Source organism: Rhinatrema bivittatum, chromosome 1 (assembly GCF_901001135.1).
Source record: "Rhinatrema bivittatum chromosome 1, aRhiBiv1.1, whole genome shotgun sequence".
Lineage (NCBI taxonomy): Eukaryota > Metazoa > Chordata > Amphibia > Gymnophiona > Rhinatrematidae > Rhinatrema > Rhinatrema bivittatum.
Genome location: NC_042615.1, coordinates 498,272,204 through 498,298,709, shown reverse-complemented (window position 1 = coordinate 498,298,709; position 26,506 = coordinate 498,272,204). Strand labels below are relative to the sequence as shown.

Sequence of the window (26,506 nt, the reverse complement as noted above, 5' to 3'; positions counted from 1 at the left end):
GGGGAAAGGAAGAAACAAATTAAGAATATTGGTAGAACCGACCTGGGGCATTCCTATTTTGCCTGTAGAAAACCTAAACTCCAATCATCGTAGGGATGCCAACTGATTTTCAGGTCAGGTTGATCCAGTCCAGGTTTTATCCCTTTGCATGCTGGGACTTATTCTGATTTCCCTATTGCATTCCCCAAGAAAAGCAAGACTATAAGTACCTGCATGCAGGTGAGTAAAACCAGAACTGGATCAACCTGTTCTGAAAATCTGGAGCCAGTTAGCAAACTTAGTCATCTGCACATTAAGAATGTCTGAATTTTCCGCCTTATAGACAGCTGAGTAACCTTACTAGTAAGTTGGTTATCTACGTTGACTAGTTGCAATGTAGATAACCAAGCTCTTCATTGGTTATTAATATTGACCGAATGTTTGCAATAGCAGGCCCCAAGCTGTGGAACTCTCTTCCTGAGGCTTTACGTCAGATAACTGAAAATAGAACTTCAAGCATGAACTAAAAACATGGCTGTTTAGAAAGGCTGACAATTTAACGTAAACAGCTTTATGATACTAATTGCATTAACATTATAAGAGACAATGACAGTTGAACAATCATTATATAAGAAATGACATAAAGGTATTATTAATATGATTAGAATTTATTTTCATGATGTAGACCCTGAATGAATTAATATGAACTAAATTAGACAGGAACTACTATGATAGCCAGGATGATGTCCATTTATGAACTAAAATATATATTTGCTATGATGTATAATTTGATGAGTGTACATTAATTCAAAGCATATGAATGTTAATCATGAATATGAGCCCTATTAATGTAAACCATTGTGATTGTCTTTTGGAATGTCGGTATATAAAACCCCTAAATAAACAAATAATATTGGCTAGTTGATTGTCTGGCGTTCATTGTTCCCGGTGTTGGTCAGTGTGCCATCTTTTTTAATTTTTTTAATCTTCTTTCTAACAGATAATCAACGTGATGACCATCTTCTACCTTGGTTATCTGGGTTCATAGGTGCCAGCTCTGTGGGTGCTTGGGCACATCCACTAGTGACTGATTATTTGTGTAAAGTTTAGCAACCCCATTCCTTTTGAAACGTTGGCTCCTATGTCTGTGTTTTCTAACTCACTGCCCTTTTCTGCTTGCTAGCTAGGTTGACTACAATTGTCTGTTAGATGGCTGTGTTGGTTGACTATGCTTTTCTATACGCTAGTTATCTGTCAGGCCGATACACTACAGTGCGCTCTGACGGAGCGTACTATTAACCCTCAATTGGATGTGCGTTTTCGACGCGCTAGCGTTAACCCTTATTCAGTAAGTGGCCAAAAACGCGCGTCCAAACCCCCGAACCTAATAGCGCCCGCAACATGCAAATGCGTGTTGATGGCCTTATTAGGTATTCCCGCGCGATTCAGAAAGGAACATGCACAGCCAAGCCGCACATTTTACTTTCAGAAATTAGCGCCTACCCAAAGGTAGGCGCTAATTTCTTCGGGCACCGGGAAAGTGCACAGAAAAGCAGTAACAACTGCTTTTCTGTTCACCCTCTGACTTAATATCATGGCGATATTAAGTCAGAGGTCCTGAAAGTTACCAAAAGTAAAAAAAAAAAAAATTTGAAGTCGGCCCGCGGCTTGAAAACCGGATACTCAATTTTGCAGGCGTCTGGTTTCTGAACCCGTGGCTGTCAGCGGGCTTGAGAACCAACGCCGGCAAAATTGAGCATTGGCTGTCAAACCCACTGACAGCCGCTGCTTCAATCCAAAAGGAGGCGCTAGTGTCCCTAGCGCCTCCTTTTACCTGTTTTTATCGCCAGGCCTAATTTGCATACTGTATCGCGCGCACAGGAGAGTGGCCTGTGCGTGCGCTGGGAGAGCGGGCGTTTGCCCGCTCTCCTGTGTTTTTACTGTATCAGCCCATTGCTTAGCTACTCTTATCTATTAGATGGCTTGGTGGGTTGGCTACATTACTGGCTGATGTAATAAGGCGCGTTTGGTAGAATGTGCGGTTTTACCTGCAGTTGTGCGCCCATTTTTTTGTTGCTAAACTTTATTCTCCATGCAGCAAGGAGTTTTGCGCACAGGTTGGCACCCTTGCATGCAAATCCCATGCTAATGAAGGCATTAGCTATTACCCCCACAATGCAGAGAGGTGCCTAGGCTTCAGTACGGCTTTTCTTCACAGCTGGAAATTTTACTCCTGGTCAGAGGTGGAGTAAAGTTTCCAGTGATAATGTTCGGTTAAGGGTGCAGGCTACAGAGCGGCAACAGCAGCAGCTAAGTGTGCTTGCTGAGTGCCCTGCTTCATTCATGTTTTCCTTCTGCTTTCTTTTTTTTTCCTGTTTTTTTTTCTTTAATCCACAATCCAGCTGTCATCTGGGGGTCTGGGTGTTTTTTTTCCTTCAGGGCTTCTGACTTTATTTTCCAGGGCTCTTGACTGGATTTTGGCTTGCTCCTCCTCCTCCTGCCAGGTTTCTGCTCCTTCCTCTTAGCCAGGTCAGGTCCCTTCACCCCCAATGCTGCTGCAGCGCCACAATTTCCTGCTGCTTCTCACTGCCAGGGTATGGAGCTTCCCTGCTTCTTAATTTATGTGAACAAAAAGGCTGGTGTAATCAGGGGTGCTCAGCAGAGCGCACGTTTTACCCGCAATGGTTTTTTGTGTGCACACTTTACTAGTCCTGAAACAGCAAGGAGTTTTGTGTGCCTACACAGGTTAGCTCCCTTGCATGGAACTCCCATGCTAATGAAGGCATTAGCTATTATCTCTCTCTCCCCCGCCCCCCATGCAGAGAGGCTTAATCTATGTATTCTTAGTGCTGGAAATGTTACTCCTGGCCAGAGATGGAGTAATGTTTCTGGCACTAGTGTCAATCTATTGGCAGAGCCAGGAGTTGTGTTGCCTGTAGTCAGGATTTAGGTGCAGAAAAACATGATTTGTGCCCGCAAAGCATATTTTCTGACCTTAAATATGATTTATGTGCACAAAAAATGTTTTTTTTGTGCTGAAAGACATTTTTTTTTGTGTAAATCTCTTTATTGACAATTAACAATAAACGCACCAATCGAAGGCCCAGATCCAAGCCTTCCTATATTTATACAAAGGACTTATTTTCCACTACTTCCCCCAGCAATCTACCCTGACCCTTTCCCCCAGTCAGGAATGAAACAAAGAGCAACTAAGCCAGATCAGGTTAGTACCAAACCTCAGGACCAAAAAAAAACCAGTTTGTAGTAACTTGGTGTAGTGTAGAGAAACCTTATAATCGTTCAAATGTCAACAAAGACGAAATCTAGCCTGTACTTCTTTGGGCAAGCTGACCATAAATGCACTCCAGGTTTCCAAGAATGTTTTAGATGACTGCTGGGGATTAGATAACCATTGTTTGTAATCCAAATTAAGCAATTCCACTAGTTCCGCTGTCCAATATTGCTTATGCTTAGTGGGCATTTCTGATGAGAGCCATTTTGCCAAAATACATTCCTTTGCATTATGTAACCCTTTAGTGCAAACCACAAGTTTCCTTTAATCCTGCAAAGTTCTTCCAAAGATCACCCCAATAGGCAGAGTGAAACTTGCTTAGGCAAACAAATACTCAACAAATTAGACATAACCTGAAGTTCCCAGAAAGCTTGCATCTGGGAACATTCCCATAATTATAGTGTAATGTGGCATTATGAACAGAGCATTTCAAGCTGATAAGTAAGCTCTCAGGGGTGGCTTCACTCTCCTTGTGCATTATTCGAAGTTGCTGCTCTTGCATTGCAGCAGATATTAAAGTTTTCTACATCACTAAAATAGATATACTTACATCTTCAACTTCAATGGATTCATTGAAAAATTTCCCCCCTTTTCTGCTAACTCAAGCCTAGATTTATAATTTTTGCAAAAAAAGCACCTGTGATAAAAATAAAAAAGGGGTGCGGTTAGACAAGTGTTAAATTTATTGCACCCTGTGATATTTTCATATTGCAAGATGAGAAGTGCTTGGACAGGTAGTGAAAGACAGAGAGAAAGAAAACCTCTTTATAAGGCTTGCATATAAGTAAACTACTTATACCACTGTAGGAGGGTCAACTAGTAACTTGAGGTGAGGTTTTGGTGTGGTCTAGGGTTCGGGGGCAGTTTACATGCACAGTCAGAGGTACGAACAGCACAGTACACGTCAGTGAAGATTTGATGTGATTTAGAAAGGTACACAAAGATGAGATCTGTACAATGTACTCTCGCCCTAGCTTGTTAGCAGCTAAGTAGAGAGTGCATCAAGCTAGATTGAGAGCACATTGTCCAAATCTCATCTTTTTATACCTTTTATCACTCCAAATCACATAAAATCTTTACTGATGGTAACTATGCCATTTGTACCACTGACTGTGCATGTAAAACTGCCCCCAAAAACCTAGCACACCACCAAAACCTCACCCCGAGTCACCTTTCATTTACTCCTCCCACTTGACTACATTTTTCAAATTTGCATACGTATCTCACGATGCGTATTCTTATCGCGGGCGTTAGAGCCCTAATGCCCACGATAAGGCCCTAATGCAATTTGAAAAATGATCCCCTTTCGATGTAAACTGATCTGATATAGTCCTCAACCATGAAGGTCGGTATAGAAAAGTGTTAAATAAATAAATAAATAAATGCTTGGCCTGTACTTGTACATATTTGTAAAAAGTGGATAGTTTATACTTCCCTACTTGATAAAGTTGCAATAATCTTTGAAATGCAATAGAAGTGAGAGGTTGTCCAGGATTCGACACAGCAAAAGCAATATAGCTTGAAAGCTGTTTATAAGCCAAAAAGTCTCATTTCTGAAATCCCAATTGCTCTTGATATTGATCGAACTTATACATCCCACCAGTTTTGGCATTAGTAAAAAAACTGCAATGTGTCTATGCCTCTTGTCTTTAATTCCATAAAACATTTAGTCTGTTGGCCGGGCATAAAGTCAGACTTGCCACATATTGGTATCCATAAAAAGGTATGCCATGAAAGAGATAAATGCTGTCTCAGAAATCTCCAAACCAACCAGATGCTGTTTACCAATTCATTTGAACACTTATTTATATTCTGCTTTTCAGCACTTCAAAGCAGATTACAGTCAGGTTCTGTAGTTATTTCTCTGCCTGCAGAGGGCTCACAATCTAAGTTTATAGCTGAGACAACGAGGGTAAAGTGACTTGCCCAAGGTCACAAGGAGCAGCAGTGGTCTCCCTGGGTTCAAGCCTGCTGCTCTAAGCACTGGCTACTCCTCCACGGTTTGGTGGACAACTGTCTTAGCATGCAACACAAACATTAAATCAAGAAAGGCTACCACTAACTGTTCTAATCTTGTATCTGAGTAAATATTACTTATCCGGAGCCAATCTCCAAGAGACCTTATCAAAAATCCCACGGTGTAATAATAGAAATTTCTGTTATTGGCGTTGCCATTTTTGTTATGGATAAGCAGGCTCTTTACCCTTTCCAAATAAAATGGGAACATAATTTATGTGTACTTTGAAGTTTTGTCTCTCTCACCACCATGGATAGCATTTGTGTTACGAAAGTCCGGTGATGATGGTGGACCCTTAGCCTGAGGTGGCATTGGTACTACCAGAAGGGGTAAGCCCCTCCCAATCTCCACTGTCGAGAGGCGAGGCTGGAGCGATGCAGGGGCCAACGAGAGCTTTGCCACTACTGGCCCTCGTTCCCCACAGGTTGAGCCCTTGGGTACCGGGGCCAGCTTGGTCTTAGGAGGGTCCCTGTGGAGAGAGGAGGTGAAGGTGCAGAAAGCAGGCGATGTAAGATCCAGTCCAGTGGTCGGTGGCAGGCGGCAATCAGGCAACGAGAGGTCCGGTCCGAGGTCAGGTAACGAAGAGATCCATCCAGAGGAGAAGTGGAGTGAGGATGGGACAAGCGGGCTGGAAGAAGGAACAGGAGACTGGAACCAGGCAGGTGGAAGAGGTCAGGAACAGGCAGGCAGGGATTAGGAACGCAGAAGAACATTGAGCGAGGAAGGCCAGGCAGGAACCTGAGGTGAGAAGGCCTGTTGCCAAATCGTCAGGCAGAGGTCGCCGCTGGAGTTAAATAGGGGCAGGACCCGACGTCATCAAGAGGAGCCGGAGGCGTCTCCCCGCCCCGGGCCCTTTAAATTCCTGCAGGCCATGCGCGCGTGCATGCCTAGGGGGGGCGGGGCCGAAGAGGCCAAAGTTGGCGGTGGCCCTGCTCGTGGCTGATTCAGAGCGGCCCTGGCAGCACGGGGAGAGCGTCGGCCCTGCCAGGGGAATCCAGGCGCCGCAACCCAGGGGCCAGGAGCGGAAGAGGAGCGTCAGGGAGTCGTCCCGAGGCCGGTAGGCCTAACAATTTGTAATACCCAGAATAATTTTGGAAGCAACATCATTTTTATCATTGCTGTTCTCCCTATAATATTTAATGGGAAAAACATCCCAGTTCTACATTTTGGAATTTAAAAAAGTCATAATAAGAACCAAATTGCTAGTGTACCATGAGGATAGTGCTCCATAAATATATACCCCTAAATATATTTAATTTTTTGCTGGGCCCATTGCAAAGGAAAGTTTGCCCAACTGTGTTGCAACGTGCTGGATATCTCCAATGCTTCTGATTTTTCCACATTTATTTTAAATCCCGAGAAACTCCCATATCTATAGAAAATTCCTAGTACCTCCGCTATATGATTTTTCGCTTCTAGTAATAATAACAATATATCATCTGCAGAAAGAAACACAGATGGAAAGTGTTCTCTCCTGATAAGATCTATAGACTACATGTATCTTTCCAGAGTTCTCATCGGGGTTCCAGGGTGAGGATGAAAAGTAAGGGAGATAGTAAACATCCCGGTCTAGTACCTCTTGAAAGACAGAATGGTTGAGATAAAATCCCATTCACTCAGATACTAGCCACCCAATTAGTGTGCACTACAATACCCGAAGAGTTTCTTTAATAAAACCTTGGAAATCCAGACTTTCCGATACTTTGGGCAAAAAAGGCCAAGAAACCCTATCAAAGGCCTTTCCCGCATCGAATCCTATTAGCACTGGGTCTTGCACATTGTTAAAAGGATTGAAATTCTTCTTATATTGACACTTGGTCGTCTCCCTTTAACAACCCCGCTTGACCCGATGATATTAAACTAGGCATAATATGCTTTAACTGATTTACCAATATTTTTGCAAACAATTTTATGTCTAAAATGAATAAAGATATACTATAGGTCTGTATGATGACGATAATTGTGAATCTCTACCCAGTTTAGGTAATACAATAATATGTGCCATGTTCATTGTATCTGGTATACTCCTTGTCTCTACCATTTCTGTACATACCGATCTGAGCGAGTTTAATATCAAAAGTGCCAGTGACTTGTAAAATTGGGCAGTCAACCCATCCAATCCAGGTGCTTTAAAGTTTTGAAGTTCTGCAATTGCAAAGTTTATCTCACAGGTTTGCAAAGATCTGTTTAGGTCTCCCAGCTGCTGTTCACTTAAGGGCTACTTCAACTAGAAATCTTTCTCTTTCCACTTCATTTGCTGGTTCCGCTGAATAAAGTGACTCGTAGTACAGTCTAAATATTTCACTTATTTCTTGAGAAGATGTCACTTCTCTTTCTGCTTTATCTTTCAAACTCGTAATAAAGAAGGCTCCTGTCTTATGCCTCACAAAACTTGCTAACAGCTTACCCACTTTATTTCCATGCAAATATAGTTTATGCTTAAGAGCAAATACAGAACATAATGCTCTTTGGTGTAGCTTATCATTTAATAATTTTTGAAGCATCCAAAAAGACTGCTTATCTCCTTTGGAGTTAGATGATAAATATTTTCTTTTTTTGCATTCTTCAATTTGTCAGTTAAATCTAGGATGTCTTTATCTAATTCCTTTTTCTTCCATATATTATATCCAGTAAACTTCCCCCTCAATACTCCATTAGCGGTCCCCCAGAACAGGACTGGTTGATTTTTATGTTGAGTATTATGTTGCTCAAAATCTAACCATTTGCTTTGTATGAATCTTTTAAACTCTGTATCCTATAATAATCACACAGGCATTTTCCAATTGCTATAAACAGATTGTGAAGGATTTGCATTCATCATGCATGAGAGTGGACAGTGGTCCGAGACTACCAATAATTCAATCTCAGTCTTGGAACATTGGAAAAAAAGGGTCTTAGACACAAACAAGTAATCAATTTGTGATTTGGAGGGGTGCAATTCAGTAATCTCTGCTTGGATTAAGTGTTCTCCATATATCTATCATCTGCAAAGGTTTACAAAAGATATTAAGCCCTCTAGAAGATTTAGCATAAGTGGTTGGATTCCCATATTGACTAATTGTGGATCTGTTGTAGATTTTCCTTCTTTAAATACCATTGACTTGTGTAACAAAATTGCCACTCCTCTACTTTTAGAGGCACCTCGGGCAAATTCAGGAGGTACATGACTCGATAAGAGACAGTCAGTAATTGCATGGATGCAGAAGAGATGCGAATATGTAATAATGAAGATGAGATCAACGTGATGCAAATTAAGATCACTGAGTTAGAGAATATGGCAACAGAGAGAGATGCAAAACTGGAAGACTTGGAAAACAGGTCAAGAAGTAATAACCTTTGTTTTATCAGATTTCCTTAGAGTCTCTCTGATAGAGATCTTCCAACGAAGATTGAGGCATGGTTGCTGCCAGCTCTAGGGTTAATGGCAATGCAAGGTCTGCTAGTAGTAAAGCAAGCTCACCGCTTAGGACTGTGACTGGAAAATTGACCCCTGCCAAGAGTGGTCATTGCGAAAATTTTAAATTTTGCACCCAAATCAGAGATATTGAGAAAGTTCAGCAAACAAAGACCTAATTAATCATTTTGCTATAACTTTTGCATGAATAATGCCTGTGATAAAAAAAGGGGTGTGGTTAGGCAAATTTTTAGTTACTGCAATGCAAGCTATTTTACTGCTTTGCATAGATAGCTTACCACATTGCATGTTCCTGGTGAGAGAGAGAGAGAGAGAGAGAGAGAGAGAAAACCTCTGGGGTGGCATACCTAGCAACTAGTACTATCAAGCTAGGGCGAGAGTACATTGTACAAACCTCATCTTTGTGTACCTTTCCTCATTCCAGATCACACCAAATCTTCTCTGATGTGTAGTGTGCTGTTCGTACCTCTGACTGTGCATGTAAAACTGCCCCCCAATCCCTAGACCACCACCAAAACATCACTTCGAGTTACTAGTTGATCCTCCTACAGTGGTATAAATAGATGGCTAATATGGGAGCCACCCCAGAGGCTCTCTCTTTCTCAACATGCATTACACTATCACAATGTTAAACACCCCTCATTTTTATAACCTTCACCCAAACTCCTCCCCTTTGACTAAAATTTGCATACACATCTCATGCAATAATGCATGTGTTATCACAGGCGATAGGGCCCTAATGCAATTTGAAAAATGACCCTGAAAGAAGCTTGGAATAATAACATTCTCATTTTTCAAGATTACTCTTGTGGCAATCTCCATCAAATGAAGGGAGTATTCAGCCATGTGCAGTGAATTGGCCAAGCAAAACATTAAGTTTGCCTTTACCTACTCGGTAGTCTGGCATAAGGGTCTGACACACCATTTTGTTACGGTGGTCAGTGCAAGCTTTCTTAAAGAAATCACTGTGAATGAGCAAGGACGTGTGAACAGGCTCAAATAAACTTATTGAGACTGAAGAATTGTCATGAAGAGCTTAACTTTAAAAAAAAAAAAAGAGCTATATAGTACATATTGCAAAGAAGGAGCCTGGTTTTGTGAGAAATATCCCTGAATGTTCTGAAGTTAACTGAGGTTTTCGGAATGATTAATATCATAGTTATGCACATCTTAGATTAAATTGCAATGTCTGGGTATTACTGTGTTTACTCATTGTGATATATATAGTTAATGTAAACCTAAGATGGAAGATTTCAGTTTAGATGCCAAATGGCAAAAAAATGTAAGAGGATGGCCCTCGAGTGCATTCTGAGATGATGCACTTAACTCCGAAATTGGAATGGATGTGGATAATTTTTGAGGGGACTGGGAAGGGGGAGGGGATTTGAGGGGGGGTTGGTGAGGGGAAGGGTAAAATGAATGTTAGACAATTATTAAGTTTCATCAGTAAATGGCAAACAAAAATATAATTTGGTCTTTGAGCTGAGAGAGAGAGAGAGACTATCTATAAGGCCTGCATAGTAGTCAAGTATTTATATCTCTATAGAAGGGGTGTCTAATAGCTCCAGGTGAGGTGCTGGTGGTGGTTTAGGGTTTAAGGGCCAGTTTTCCATGCAGAATGAGACGTACGAACAGCAAAGTACGCCTTGGTGAAGGTTTGACATCATTTGGAGTGAGGAAAGTCTGACATTTCTACTATGTTTTCTCACCCTAGCTTGATGGACTCTATAAACAGGGTACCATCAAGTTAGGCCGAGATAACACAGTACAAAATTTCATCTTTGTGAGACTTTCCCCACTCCAAATGATGTGAAATCTTCACCAAGGCATACTGTGCTGTTCGTACGTCTCAATCTACATATGAAACTGGCCCCTAAACCCTAAATTACCACAAACACCTCACCTCAAGCTATTAGATGCCCCTCCTACAGGCATATAAATAGTTGCACACTGTGAGAGCCTCCCCAAAGGCTCTCTCTTTCTCCCCCCCCCCCCCCTCCAGGCCAGAAATAACCAAATTGCAATTCAAAAAATGTATCACAAATTGCATTACAGTAATTTTGGTCATATTGCACAGCTTAACACCAGGAAAAAAGGTGTAGTTATTTCCAGCATTAAAACCATGCGATAGCATGCATTATGCTATGGCACGGTGTGATATTGCCCCTCATTTTCATAAATCCCACACAAACTCCTCCCTAACCCCGCCCCTTCCCAAAATTTGCATTCGCGCTATGTGCTAGCGTTATTATCGCATGCGCTATGGCATTAATGCATTATCACGTGCGTTAAAGCCAAAACGCATTTTGATGAATGACGCTGTTAGCGTGTAATGTGGAATGTTGCAGGTTTAGGCAATCCTATAAACAGAGAAAAAGTCCTTTCACATTTTCAAAAATTAGAAGGTACAATAGACTTGGAACAGAGAGAGGGAGAGAGAGAGAGAGAGAGAGCGCGAGAGGTTTTATAAGGCTCAGCCTGACACTCAATATATGCACCCCTGTAAGGGGGGCACTTTGATTTGGGGTGAGTTTTTGGGAGGTGGGTTGGGATTTGGGGGATGGTGTTACAGAAACATTCAGCGGTATTCATTGTAAAAGGGTCGTCATTAAAGAATTTTAGACCTTATAAGCGATGAAAAGGAGATGATTTGTACACAGTGCAGCTAGTAGAGACTGCAGTGTACAAATCAACTCCTCTTGTTACAATTTTCATCGCTTATAAGGTCTAAATCTCTTTACAATGACTACCTCTGGATGTTTCTGTAACACCACCCCCCCCAAACCCCAACCCACCTCCCGAAAACTCACCCCGGATCAAAGTGCCCCCCCTTACAATGGTGCATATATAGAGTGTCAGGCTGAGCCTTATAAAGAGTCTCTCTCCTCCCACACATAAAGGGCTGTTTTTGCACAAGCAAAACTTTTAAAATCTACCTCTTAGAGCTGAAAGAATCTTTGAGCGCATAAATCACATTTTATGTGCACAAAATACGATTTGTGCATGTTTTGTATGCATAAATCATATCTGAGACTCCCTCCACCCACCTGAGTTAAAATGTGCGATCAGCCTGTGCTGATTTTTAACTCCCGATGCATTAGCATACGATTTGCTTACTGCATCAGGAATTAAAGGGTTTTTTTTCCCCCCCCCCCCCCCCCGTGTTAAGAAACTGGGAGCTGAATTTCTGTGCGCAGTCTTAACACCTGGCTTCCTACATGAGCCCCAAAACAAGCAGAAATCATGTTTTCTGCGCAGGAATGGTGTGCTAATGCATCGGGAGTTAAAAATGCACACAAGCACAAAAATGTGCACACAAACCAAAGTTAAAATGTGCGTTCAGCCTTTTCCATAGGTTGAGCGCACATTTTAACTCAGGGAGAGGAGGAAGTCTCTCAAATTCATGATTAGTGTGGGCACAAAACAAGCACTAGGGATGTGCAGCTGGAAAATATTTGTGGCCTTTTTTTTTTTGTTTTGTTTTACTTTATTTGATTATTTTGTTCATTTTCATTTTAGTGCGCATTAATGCAATTTAGTGCGCGTGAAAAAATGTAGGGCCGATGCAAAAAGACGCGTTGAAATGGGCACTCATACCGAGCGCCTGTTTTCCTAACGTGCTCACAGCCACCTCTCCTGGGCGCCCGATGCTGTGTTGTAATGAGCTGCTGCAGTAAAAAAGACGCACCAGGGAAGAATCGTGTGATGCACAAATGCAATGGGCGCTCAATATGAGCCTCTGTTTTATCCCGTTTCAGGTCGATTTCGTCGAGTATACACACACAATATTCACGCACAATAGCAAGGGGCGAAACTGGCCTAGGGCGTATCTATTGTGCATCCAGAATTTTTTTTTTTTTCATCAAGCCATTGCGGCGTTTATTCTTAAACACCGCATGCAGTAAGGGCCAGATATTCGTACTTATGCGCGGGCGTAGATTTGTGCGTACAACCCGGTGCGCACAAATCTATGTCTGATTTTATAACATGCGCGCGCAGCTGCGCGCGCATGTTATAAAATCAAGGGTTGGCGCTCGCAAGGGGGTGCACACTTGTGCACCTTGTGCGCGCCGAGCCCTAGGGGAGCCCCGATGGCTTTCCCCGTTCCCTCCGTGGCCACTCCGAAATCGGAGTGGCCACGGAGGGAACTTTCCTTCCACCCCCCCCCACCTTCCCCTCCCTTCCACTATCTAACCCGCCCCCCAGCCCTACCTAAACCCCACCCTGACTTATTTTTTTTATAGGGGCAGGTGTAGGTTGCGCGCGCCGACCAACTGCCAGTGCGCGATCCCCAGGCCCAGCAGCAGTGGAGAGGCCTCTGGCTACGCCCACGCCCCGCCCATTTTTTCAAGCCCTGGGACTTACACACGTCCCGGGGCTTGCGCACGTCGCCGGGCCTATGCAAAATAGGCTCGGCGCGCACAGGAGTGGGTTTTCGGGGGTTACGTGCATAATATACGAGCGTAACCCTTCTAAAATCCGCCCCTAAGTGTTTAAGAATAAAGGTAGGAACCACACAGGACGGTATTTTTAAAATTTCTCCTGAGCCCTTGATTCACAGATTGATTTAACGCCAGCTCCGGGGCTGCAGTTAAATTTACTGCATTAAAAAGTGTGTGTTGGGCACCCAGCGATTTTCTGCATCGGGGGGGGAGAATAGCTAATAGCCTCATCTACATGGAGTTTACATATTTTTGAGCGCTGTTGGCTTAATTATCTGTTTGGGTGCGAGTTTTGGATGTGCTAATCTCCTTACTGCATTGGGTGCTAGTCTAGCTTGTCCAAAATGCGTGTCCAACCGTGCGTAAGCCTGTACTCTAGGCTGGGTGTATTTTATTGCCCTGGCCTGTTAGTATGCAATAAAAATGAAAACTGCCAAAAAAAAACCCAACCCAAACCAAATCATATCCCTAACATAAATCATGTTTCGTGCACATAAAAATATTTAGCTTAATGCTTTGGGAATTAAAAACGTTTTTAGCAAATGCATTAAGAAGCTGAGGGCTGATTTTCAGCCCAATCTTAACACTCGGTGTTTATTAAATCGGCCCCTTTGTCTCCTATCAGACTATCAATGTAAAGTTTCCAGGGAAGGGTCCATATGGCTCTTGTAAGGATGTCATGAGCCTGGTTTCAGGACAAAGCTGAGACTGTGCCCGCAGGAGTGACAATGATGGCGTCTCTTGAGGAGCAATGGAGATACGGGGATCCGTATCTATATTTACCCGCCTGTCTCTCCAGGATTCCAGCTGTCATCAGGAGCAGTTGCAGGAGTCTAAATCCAGGCTGCCCTAGTCTGTGGTGTCCTGATCTTCTCAGTGTAATGTCCCATCCCTGGGGGATTACTGCTGATCACAGCAGGCTGCCCCAATCACACTTTGACAGGCAGGATTATGCAGAGAGAGAGAGAGAAAGAGAAACACGCATGCACACAAAAAGAAAGGAACAGAGAGAAAGATAAGAGAGAGACGACCACATATGCACATAGAAAGGGAGGGATAGAGATAGAGAGATGTAAAGAGAAAGGGAGGAAACGCGAAAGAGACTGTGTGTGTGTGTGTGTGCGCCCATAGGGGAGTATGAGTTTGTAAAAATGTGTGTGGGGGTGTGTGTGTATGTGAATGTGGGCTCATAGAGGTGATCCATAGGAAAGTTACAAAAATGGTGATGGGTTTGCAGCAAATGCCATCTAGCATTAGACTTAGGGACCCAACTATGTACACCCTAAAAGAAACAATTGATGGGGGAGAGGGGAGAGGAAGGGGAAATATGAGAGAGACAGACAGAGGGCTATTTTATAACTTCCCGCCTAGCACTGAAGTTTGCATGGTCAGTGTGCACAGAGACTTTACCAAGGATTTTCAAGGCAAAGTTATACACATAAGTTTGCTTTGAAAATCCTTTGCTTGGCAGGGAACACGTGCAATTGTCCACACACCAAGCTACACCTGCTAGTGCATGGCTGCCTCCAAGTACACTCTTGAAAATATGGAAGTGTGTGCCTGCCCCAGCTGCGCCCTCCAGAATGCCTGCTCCCAGTGTGCGTGAAAGTACGTGAGAAACCAAGGTATGCGTGTGCGCTTTTACATTTGCCGGCCCCCGCTAAGCTTTCAAAAATGCCACCTAGGCGCATCAAAGCAGGGTTATAGGCGCACTTTGCTTGCTTTGAAAATCAGGTCCTTAAATATCTTGGGGAAGGCAATTTTCCACAGCCCTTTACCAGGGTAAATAAACTGTCAGGAAATTGCCTGCCCTGTACAGGAGTAAAATTACACACAGGGATCATCAATGCACTCAGCAGTGGGAAAACGTAGGCCGGGGAGGGGGGGGGGGTGTCAGAGACATGGTTTGGTCAGTGGAGGCAACATCAAGGGCCATTTTACATTTTCAAAACCATGTGTGTTGGTTTTCAGGGAAAGCGCAGGCTCAGATCTCTGTGGGTACTTCTCACCCCCCCTCCTCCCACTCAGCCCCCTCCCTGGGGCAACTTTCAAAGAGAAAATCCCTGTGTACTGTGCAACAATCAACAGTTTGGAAAACTGCCCCACGAAGGAAAAAATTGTGCCTAAGAAGGAACCCTTTTTCAGAGGAAAGAATACTCTAGAACAGTGGCTGCCAGCCACTCGGGTTTTCAGGCTATCCACAATGAATATGTATGAGATATGCAAATCTATCTCATGCACATTCATTGTGGATAGCCTGAAAACCCAACTGGCTGGATTGGGGGGGGGGGGAAGGTCCCCCAGGACAGGTTTGGCAACCTCTGCTCTAGAACAAGTATCAGGTATGAAGCTCCGGTGAGGGGAGATTCAGGAGCAACATCTGAGAATATTTCTTCCCGGAAAGGGCGGTGGATGCAGAGAATGGATCCCCTGAGGAAGTAGGGGAGAGACAAACCTGGGGCCAAACAGGAATGATGGTGAAGCACTGGGGTAGCCTGAACGGGGCAGTGCTTACAACCCAGAACATTACAGGCTTCCGAGTAGGCTGGGGTGGCCTGTATAGAGGGACCAGGGTTAAAACCCCCCAACTTCAGTAAGCATCAGGCCAGGCTGTTCACAACGGCCTCGCTGACATCAGTGGCTGTAGAGATTTAGTACAAACAGTATTTAGCAAGGCGTAGAAGGGGAGCCTGGTTGTAAGGGTATTAGGCGAACCTTCAATCTTGCGCCTCCCGCCTTCCCCTCACACACCTGCTTAGCAGCGGCAGCTCCGGCAAAGCATCCTCCCCTCTCTCTCGCCATACTCGGCATCCACCTCTGCCTTTCCATCCCTCTCCTCACTGCCCAGTTTCCCTTTTCTCTGTCCCCCTGTGCAGCATCTCTCCTTCTCCCCCACCCACCATCTTCCTTTCTCCCCTTCGCTACCAGCATAACTCCAGTCTCTTCGCCCTCCCCCCACCCCTTTTTGCAGTGCCCAGCATACGCTCTCTCCACCCCCTACATGAGCAGGACCCTGTCTCTCTCAACCCCACCCTCACCTGCCCAGCACACTCTCTCCACACCTCCTCCACTCGCCCAGCTTCCTCTTTGTGCCTTAAAAGTGACTTTAAAGTGAGAAGATATTTGCTGGTCCCTGGCCCTCCCCCCCTGAAAAAAAAATGTTGGCACCATAAGTGATTGTTTAGTTCACCTAATGAATCAAAGTGGAAGACAGCAAGGCCCGAAACTGTCTACCAGCGGAGGTGGTGGAGGTCATGACTGTAACGAATTTTGGGCATGCTTAAGACAGATAGGGAGGGCAGTGGTAGACAAAAGCTTGTGGTCAGGTAAAAGATATGAGGAAAGAGGGAAGTTGGTGTGGGGTTGAATATTGGGAATTTTTATCTGATTTACATCTACCTAGAGGGGATGACTTTCAGTTTGAGCATGTGACTGGACCATTTTAATCTTTACCTGCAGTCACTAAATGTGTGTGTGTGTGTGTGTGTGTGTGTGTGTGTGTGTGTGTGTGTGAGAGAGAGCGTGTATCTGTGGTACGTGAGTGAGTGAGTGAGTGAGTGGGTGGGTGTGTGTGTGTATGTGCCAGCTCCTCTATGTGACCTGATAAGCCATCAGATAAGCTCATTTCAGAGTTGCTGCTGCTCTTAGTCTGAAGGTGAGTGCACTTTGCAGGAGCTGTGGGAAGAGAGAGAGAGAGAAAGAAAGAGAGAGAGAGGGAGAGAGAGAAAGTGGTGAGCTGCAGCCTGGCAGCAGAGGGGGTGGTGAATGCCAGACTAAAAGAAGGAGGAGGTGTCCTGACCGAGAAGGTCATAGCAAGAGGGTGGCAAAGGGGAGAAAAATTATCATGCCCCGCCCCCAATCTTTTCCCCATTCAAAGTCACACGGGGGGGGGGTTGGAGGGGAAGCTTAGCACTGTCAAAACAGGAGAGAGAGAGAGAGAGAGAGAGAGAGACTAGCAGAATTATAACCCTGCCCCTCTGCAGAGTGTGTCAGCGTTATCACGCTGTGCAGAGAGAGCCAGGACAGGGGTGGGTCGGGGGATGAATTTCCCCTTCCATATTCCGCAAATTAGATCTAGCTTCTGCTACTATCGCAATGACTGATGTGCGACACCTATCCCAGCAGCTCCCCCCCCCCCCCCCCCCCGTTAATCATTACTCCGCTCCGGATAAAGCCTTCCGTAGAGCTTTGCAAGGACACTGCAACCCCTCCCCCTTTATTCAGACCAGAGACGAGTGCAGTCCCACCGACGGAGGGAGAGGAAAGCCGGGGCTGGCGATCAGCACCAACGAAAGGGCGACCGAGGAGAGGGAAGGTTTCCGCCAGAGTTGCGCAGGAGGGCAGCCAGCAGCCTCGGGAAATTATTTCACGAAAAACAGTAAAAGCGTCTCATGCAGAGCTGGACCGGCAGCGCATTATTGGGTTCTGCCGTCTGCTAAATCTGAGAGGCGGAAGGAAGGCAGGAGAAGGAATAACCTGGGACGGGCACGGAGGATCCTCGGCGGTGGGGGAGTGAGGGGGGGGGGGGAAGCCTGGGACGGGCACGGAGGATCCTCACTGATGGGAGAAAGAGAGAGAAAGCCTGGGAGAGGAAGTCTCTAAGCCTCAGGCTCTGAAGTCTAAACTGCTGCAGAGAGGGTGAATGAGGAAGGCCCGAGATGGGCCGGGGGAGGTTATCTGCCATTCTATTATATTTTTCGATGAAAAATTGTAAAAATAAGAAAAGGAAGATTAGAGAGTAAAAGTAGAGAAAAGATGCATGGGGGAAGGGGGCAGCCAAGGAGGCAGGGCTGAGCTGAAACTTAAAAGAGTTCCCATCTCACCCAAGTCAGCGCGGCGCTTGCTGTGTCCCATGCCTGGAGATGGCGCCCTGCAGTAAATCAGACCTGTAACTCCGTGAATGGAACGAGCATAGGCATCGGTAGTTGTGTCGGTTTCTTTTTTAGAAGGAGGTTTAATCCCACTTTGGCAATGGTCCCGTCATCATCATCGTGTCTCAAACAGGGGTCAGGTTCAGGGGGGGTTATATTCTCTCTGATACTGAACAGGCTCCCAAACTCAGCAAGCAGGCACTGCTCTCTCAGCCCATCCCCCCCCCCCCCCCCTCTACTCTTGACTCTCAGCCAAAAAAGGTCAAGCCCTGAGTTTCTCTCCGTAGAAATAAACCACCAGTACATGATGGACACTGTGGGTGGCCCCAGTGCCTTGGCACCACAGTCGTGCAGAGAGAAGGGATTTACCTGAGGTGGGGGGGGGGGGGGGGGTGAGGGATGGGGCAGGATCTGCCACTGGGTTAAAAAGCCCATTCTAATTAAGTGGAGCAAAGGTCCTTCGTGTTGAGGGAAGCAGAGAGGCACTGACTGCGTCCCCCACCCCCTCCTGTCACGTGCCTCTTCCTTGCCGCTGAGGAGTGCTGAGGCTAACGACCAGCAGGGGGTCCTTAGTGCAGGTTAGAGGGGGGGTCCCACCATGGCCCCAAAATCTTCAGTACAATTCCTGGCCTTCTGCGCACCGCGCTCAGCTCTGGGCGTGGAGCCGAGAGGTCGCAGGGATGAATCCCGCCAAATCTGTAGCACTGGTTCTGAATCCCTAAACCACCCTCACCCCTCGCCGCCTCTGTGACCCAGGTGCAGGTACCTGGCACCGCATTTCCATGGGATCTGTCAGCAGACTCCATCCCTCAACCGCCCTTAAATAAATAAATAAATAAATATCCCTGAATCCGGGGGCCCTGCTATCCAAAACTAGAACTCAACCTTCGGAGACGTCTGCACCTCTAGCGCTCAGGAGCGGGGGGGGGGGGGGGGGATAATACAAAGTCTTTTGTTCGGCGTGGGTAGGCATAATTATTGACAGTAAATAGATAGTTTTTGCTGCTGTAAATACTTATGTGCTATCGATGTCAAATGCATAAAGAAGTCTTTGGGAACAGCAGTTCAGTGCGGCGTGTTCATACTGGTGAGATCAACTGCAGTTAAGGAGGAGATTGACCCTGGAGAAGATTATTCTCTCCCCCCTGCCGTTGTCTGGTCTCCTGTCAAAACTAGTGAGCCAGGGCTCCACCTGCATCCTCCTTTTCACCCCCATGAGCTAGCGCTAGATGCTGCACCTTGACTCTCCTCCCGTCCAGCACCGGGCCATGCTTGCTCTCTCCGAGATGACAGCAAGGCACCTGGGCCGGGGCCAGATTGAAAGCCATGCTACCCATAGGCAGAGCAAACTCAGGATTAAGGGGACATTTTTTTTTTCCAGGCAATCAAAGAGCAGTTGGAAGGGGTCCCCAGCTTTTGGGCGCCTAAGTTCAGAATCTGACGCCCAAGGCGTTAACCCATGGGTCGCACTGCCGAAACCCGGCCCTGGCCTGGGGGTGGGCAGCGCTCCGCCGGCTCTTTCTATCACCCTGGGGGCAGTCGGGGGTCACTCACCTCCGCCGTTCTTGTAGCACAAGTAAGGGAAGCGCCAGACATTGCCGAGGCCCACGGCGAAACCCACGCAGGACATGATAAAGTCCATTTGCCTGGTCCAAGTGGCCCTCTCCGGGGCCGCCTTCCTGCCGACCGCCGGGGTCCCGTAAGCCTCCACCTCATGGCTGCTCCCGTTGGGGATGAGCGAGCTCTTCTTCTCCTCCTCCAGCACGCTGCAGCCTCCCTTCTCGTCCGTGCGCCCTTTCCCCAGCCGCAGTTCTGCTTGGCTTTTTCTCTCCTCCATCCTCTCGCGACAAGCTTTGGCCACTTCAAGTTTCCCTCCCACCCCCTCTTTCTCTTTCTCGTGTCACTTCGGTTTCACGGAACCCAAATACTGAGCCGGAAAAATGCCCCCCTAATTTCAAAAGAGTAAACTGTTTGCAGAGAGAGAGAAAGAGAGATTCAGGTCGGCGATTAATAAGGGTCTGAGTTTTTTTTTGGGGGGGGGGAGTTTCCCCCCACCCCTCCCTGCAAAAAAAAAAAAAAAAAAGCCTCAGAAGCCGTCCACAAAGCACTTGAACGTCAACCTGAAGAATCTCATGGGTTAACGCTGGCAGGGGCGGCAGGCAAGGTTCAGGAGGGGGGCGCTTTCGCCTCAGCGAGGATCAAAGTGGGCGCCGGGCTGCGGAGCCTCCGGTCGTGCCGCCTGGCCATCTCCCGGCGGCTGCCACAAAAGGAGTCCAGCGAGAGCCTGCGCCCGCTGAGGAGCGAGGCATTTAAAAGCAGGCACCGAGTGAGGTCAGAGCTCTCCCTCCGCCTCTCCCTGCCCTCCCTCCCTCTCTGATGCAGCTGGCCAAGCAGAGCCCGGCATCTCCCGGCCCAGGGCGCGCGCGCGCACGCACGCGCACACACACACACACACACAAGGATCGACTCACATGAGGTTGCTATTTTTGGAGGCAATAATTTATTTATTTATTTATTTATTTTGTCAACGAAAACGGCCCGGGCCGTGTTGATGTCGAGGAGCCACGCCTGGGTGCAGAGAGTACGCAGAATCCGCTAGGACTCCCCCCTCGGGCACCTGCCTGCGGGAAATAGCGATGCGTCCCTCCCAGCTTGCTCGCTCCTTGCGGGTTAGATTTTTAGATTGAAATCCAACTTTGGCCTTTCCGAGTGGGAGCCGACGGAGAGTTAGGATCAGGTGGTGCACATACAGTAGATGCTTCCCCCCCCACCTCCCCCTCCCGTCCCACTGGGTTTACAATCGGAAGTTGGCAGTCGAGGGGAGGGGGAGGTGACTCGCTCAGGGTCACAAGGAGCGGCAGTGGGATTTGTTGAACCCTGATTCTCCGCTCAGCGTACTTAAAAGAGATTCCAAAGTGCAGATATCCAGTGTTAAACTGACTTCTCTTATGTGTGGCTCCTGCTGCACTGGCATTGGTGCCCTTTGTGCCGTCTTTTTGATTCTTCTGTTTACTTTGCTGTATACATATTTATTGTGCTTGGTTTTCAGGTTTCTTGAATGTAAACCATATCAAAGCACGTTATAGTCCTGAGCCATTTAGTCCCACTGGCATCCTCAATCCCTGCATTCTCTGCTTTTCTTTTTTTTTTTTTTTTTGCTAGGGTAATTTTCAATCTCTGAGGGTCTACCTACCATCTGCACATTAAAAAGAAATATTGTCAGCGCTGCTCTGAAATTTTTGTGGGGCTGCTCAAAATGGCTTTAATATAAAAATACGCACTTCAGTTTAGCTGGCAGAAAATATATCAAGCACAGCACTGTTTACAAACGTGATGATTAATGCAATAATCAAATCCCACAGAGACGCAGACTATGATAGCAAGCAGATCGGGCCCATCCCGTCTGCCCAGTTCCACTCCTGCCTCGGTGCCATAGGCCCCAGTGGGTCTCCGGCTTTTCCTTCGCGTCTTTGTCACCAAGCCCCCCCCCCCCCCCCGCGCGCACGCTTTCCCCGGGCCTGCTTGAAGGCCTTTCCATGTATCCCGCCACGGTTTCTGTGAAGAAATGTCTTCTGATGTTGCTGCTGCTGCTGCTGCTGCTGAATCTGAGCCCCCCTCGGAGCATCCTACTGTGACCTCTTGTTGTCGAGCATACTTTTCTCTGAAAAGGCTTTGCTTCGTATGCATTATTTATCCGTTGGAAGGCATTATTTGTACCAGTGCAGATACAAAGTACGTGCGCTCTTGGGGGGGGGGGGGGATGAAAAGCGTGAAACCAGCACCCGCACTTTCCGGCGCCTGCACGGCGGGTTACTTTTCGCGCCCAGGGAGTCTGCGTACCGCAGCATTTTCGCTCCACCAGGAATTTCCCTTTTGGAAAGGAGCTTCTTGTAGCCGCTGATCTGCAGGCCGCGCCGAGGAGCCGGCGGTTGCCTCCCGAGTCCTTTTGCTCCTAGGGCTTTTTGGTGTGGGGCCCGTGCCACTTTGGCAGCCTGTCTCCGGAGAGACTCTATCCCGTGGGAGTTCAGACGCGATGCTCCGGCCGAGGTCTCACCGATGGTTGTGTGCCTCCCCCTCTGCACCCCAGCATTCCTCTGACGCTCATGTTTTCTGCTCTTTGGTATCTATTAAACAACAGGAAGATTCTCCAGAAAAAAAAAATAATATTTTTTTTTATGCTTTCAAAAGTTTGAAAAAGAAAACCGTTTCCTTTTGGTGCTCCATCTCAAATAAAACTGGCTTCTGTAGGGCTACGGTGCCGTGAGCCTTCATTTGGAAATACAATGGAGGGGGGCAGGGGTTTCCCCCCTTTTTTTGCATTCCCTTTCCACCTCAGCCCAGGTATTGGGGTGATGATGTCCTTAGCCAGGACGTGGTGGTGGCACGTGCCACAGCTTCTTCTGTGGCAGAGGCCACTAGGTGATGAGTCTTCAGCATCCCTAACCCACCGAGCGGATAGACTTAACTTGGGAATCAAACCCAGGCCTTCTGGTTGCACAGTACTGCCACTGAGCCAGTGGAATGGTCTGATTTAAAAAAAAAAAGGGATTTTGAGGAAAGAAGACTATAATAAATTGCGAAGTAACTAACCTCACCTGCTAACAAGTCCATCATCTGACCACTTGATAATTTGGCCGGAGGCTGCAGAGTTGAGGTAGGATGTTCTAATACTTTTCTTTTACACTATATTGAGTTAATAACAACGTAAACACCGCCCCTCAAAAAAAACAATTTGTCATTTCAGGTAAAGGATTTCACAGCTAAGCCAAGTGTAAGGTGTCCAGGATGACTCCAGATTATCTGAGAGAGGCTGATCCAGTCCAGATTTTACTTGTATTGCATTTTGGGATTTGTAGTTCCTGCTGGTCATGGAGTGACTGGAACTACAAGTCCCACAGATGCAAAAGGGCTTAAACCGGTTAGCCCCACCTGTCAATGATGGCATAAAGCAGGGGTGTCTAGCTCCAGTGCTCAAGGGTCACAAACTGGCCTGGTTTTTTTTTCAGGTTTCTGCTATGTATGAGATAGATTTGCATACAATTGAGGCAATGTGCGTGTAAATCTATCACATGCATATTCATTAGGGAGATCCTGAAAATCAGACTGGCTTGTGGCCCTCAAGGCCTGGAGTTGTACACCCCTGGTAGTCTGGCACAGAGTCATCTGACAGCCATGCCATGGAAATTGTGCTGCTTTGTTCCTGTAATTCCAGGAGAGTGCGCCATTCCCAAACTAAAGAAGCCTCTGCTATCTTATATTTGTGCCTTATATCTTGCTCTGGAGTGAGGAGAGGAGGATGGTGCTCTCAGCAGGTTCCAGTCCCCAAAGCTTATATTGCTGTGCACTACTCTGCTCCCAATGTAATAAAACAAACTAAATTTTACTTCATGCTTTCTTTACTCATGCCGTAAAAATTGAGTTAACTCCCAATTAGCAGTAGGCTAATGGCATGCCAATAAATTGGGAGTTATAAAAAAACCACGCTAACCTAAAAATGTGTGCACAAAAAATGTATAATGGCATGAAACATGTCTCTTTTATACACTGATCTTGTTTCCTTTGGTGGCTACATAGCCATCTTGGATCGGCTTCCGATTTGTTTTTTGGGTCCAAAAAATGTATAATGGCATGAAACATGTTTTATGTGCATAAATTCTGTTTTCTGTTCATGAAATATGATTTATGCTCAAAAATGATGTACCATATTTTTCGCACTATAAGATGCACCTGACCATAAGACACACTTAGGATTTAGAGGAGGAAAATAAGAAAAAAAAAATTCTGTCCCCATGACGGGCTCTGTACGGAGCCCCCTCCTGGTGGCCTGGTATGCTTTTCATTAATTTCAGCTGTCAAAAACTGCTAATCAGCTCTGAAAATCCACATTGCTTCATATGCAAGAAACATTTTTATCATAAATCACTGAACTATACCATGAACTAAAAAAGTAAAGGTTTGTATCATGTGTCCTCTATCCCAGGCAGTATATTACCCTCATGATTTTCTAATATATCTAAACAAATGAGAAGGAAATGGCTTGTAATAACCATAAACTTTGATGCCATGTATCATCTTCTGCCGGCAGAGCTTGAGTTCCCTGCCTGTCTGCTGTTCCCGGGGGTGCATTTTACAGCAAAGGTCGGCGTGGCGTAGGTCAAACATCAGCTGTTTGAACCACGTGCCCTACGGAGGCCCCTCCAGTTCAAATAGCTCCTTGCTGTTCTGGGGGTTCCGCGGGGTGCATCTTACTGCGAAGGTCGGCGGCACCCCCGGGAACAGTAGACCGGTAGGGAGCTGTTTGAACTGGAAGGGCCTCCGTAGCATGTATATGAGAAAGGGAGTGTGTGAGAGAATGAATGTATTATTGTGTGTGTGTGTGTGTAAGAGAGAGAAGATAAAGTTTGTGTGGCCTTACCTCTCCCAATCCACAACAATCTCAGGGTGACTGGAAAGCAAAAGATCCCAGGTATGGAGAGCAGGAGATTTTTAATGCTTATTAGTTTTAATTATTGGATGCTAAATAAGTTATCTTTTATAAGCTGCTATAACTGCTGTAAATAAGCTACTATATATATCCTTTTATATACTCTATATTTCCTTCATTAACCGTTATAATTAAGCTACAATGTTTAACCCACGCCAATTAGTCACTCTTGTAAATACTGTTACGTTCCTCTACCTTCTCAGCTGCTATCCTTCCTCCTTTACCTTCTCCCTCTCTCTCCCCCCCCCCCCCCTTTTTCGCTCCTGCTCCATCACCCACTCCCTGTTTTTTGTAACTTTCCTCCTTTCTCAAGTTTATTGTAAACCGGCGTGGTGTGCTCGCACGAACACCGGTATATTAAAAGCTGTTAAATAAATACAATAAATTAAATAAATCATTCGATGTTTCTGCTCTTCTGAAATATTTATTTTTTGGGTGGGGGAAATAGAACATTTTTTATTTATTGGATTTTTTATTCAACAGATGTTTTGAAATATTTTCTTGGTGTTTGGGAAATTTTGGATATTCTATTCATTAACTGAAATATTTATTCTTTTTATGAATATGATTTTTCTATATTGATAGATGCTTTATATTTCTTGATTTTATTATTTAATGTTTTTATGAAGAATGATAATGTTTCTGTTTTTCCATTGTTGCTCTGCATGTAGATGCTGTCTTGTTGTGGGTTCCAGTTCAGTTCTTCTCAGCACATTTCTGTTTATACTTTCTGATCTCTTTATTCTGTATTTGGTGAGGGTCTGTCTGTGTTCTTCATATGTGACTGAGGTGAGGTAGTTTGCTGGCATGTAATTTCTGTGTAGGGATCTGTAGCAGCCTGGTTTCCTAATACCGTAAGAGTTGTATTGGTGTTCTAGGGCCTGGTGTAATATGTGCAGTGTTGCCTTTTCATAGATAAGGTTGTTAGGGTTGTTTTGGTTTAGGAGGTTTATTATATTGTAACTAGCCGTTAAGCCCGTAACAACGGGCTACATTTACAAATTTTTTCGGTCCATTTCCTTCCCACTTCCTCCCCCCTCTAGTCTCCCTCCCCTCCCCTCACTCTCTCCTCCCTCCCCTCACTCTCTCCTCCGTCCCCCCTCCCCTCACTCTCTCCTCCGTCCCCCCTCCCCTCACTCTCCCCCTCCCCTCACTCTCCCCCTCCCCTCACTCTCTGCTCCCTCCCCTCACTCTCTCCTCCCTCCCTCCACCTCCCTCTCCTCCCTCCCCCCACCTCACTCTCTCCTCCCTCTCCCCACCTCCCTCTCTCCTCCCTCCCTCCACCTCACTCCTCCCTCCCCCCTCCCCTCACTCTCTCCTCCCTTCATCCACCTCACTCTCTCCTCCCACTTCACTCCTCCCTCCCCCCACGTCACTTTCACCTCCCCCACCTCACTCTCACCTCCCCCACCTCACTCTCACCCCCCTCCCCCCCCTCCTCCCCCCACTTCACTCTCACCTCCCCCACCTCTCCCTCACCCCCCTCCCCCACTCTCTCCTCCCTCGTCTCAGCTCACTCTCTCCTTCCTCCCCTCACTCACTCCCCCTCTCTCAATCCCCTCCCCTTTCAGCTCATCCACACCCGGCAGACAGGGGGGTGTCCCTCCCTCCCTCGCGCATGAGCGCGCCGCCGCCGCCGCTACTGCTCCTACCTCCCTCGCGCGTGTCGCTGCCGCTGCTCCTCCCGCTCCTGCTCGCCGCCGCCGCTCCTGCTCGTTGCTGCTGCCGCCGCCGCTCCTGCTCCTAAGGAGCAGGCGCCATTTTTTTTTCCCGGGCACGCTCCTCTCTGGCCGAACGTGCTGCCCGCGCATGCGCGGTAGAGTTGCTCTCTACTGCGCATTTGCGGCACGTCGGTCAGGGCTCCCTTATCTAGTAGATGGTACTTCTGTTTATACATGGTTTTGTGAGGGCCAAGCTCATACTCAACACGCATTACAAAAAGTGTCTTTTTTGCACAGTTTTCTGGTTAGCGCACCACAGTAGTGCATGTAAATATAATATGCATG

General features: G+C 46.4%; 2 protein-coding genes across 6 annotated transcripts in view; one reads left to right on the top strand and one right to left on the bottom strand.

Annotated features, from left to right (window-relative positions):
- Window positions 1-20,330, bottom strand: part of SLC6A8 (solute carrier family 6 member 8) — an 88,789-nt gene extending 68,459 nt beyond the window's left edge. Inside the window, exon 1 of one of the 2 annotated variants that reach the window (XM_029609281.1) lies at window positions 19,571-20,330. In XM_029609281.1, the coding sequence (XP_029465141.1) occupies window positions 19,571-19,853 (283 nt within the window). In that variant the 5' untranslated portion in view covers window positions 19,854-20,330. Of the gene's footprint in view, window positions 1-17,968; window positions 18,160-19,570 lie in introns of those variants that run through there. The other variant, XM_029609291.1, reaches the window with a different exon arrangement.
- A 3,895-nt stretch (window positions 20,331-24,225) lies between these two features.
- PNCK (pregnancy up-regulated nonubiquitous CaM kinase) overlaps window positions 24,226-26,506 on the top strand; it is a 91,004-nt gene continuing 88,723 nt past the window's right edge. Inside the window, exon 1 of one of the 4 annotated variants that reach the window (XM_029609256.1) lies at window positions 24,226-24,302. The gene's annotated coding sequence lies outside the window, so the exon portion shown is untranslated. Of the gene's footprint in view, window positions 24,303-24,427; window positions 24,483-26,506 lie in introns of those variants that run through there. The other 3 variants (XM_029609249.1, XM_029609240.1, XM_029609267.1) reach the window with 3 other exon arrangements.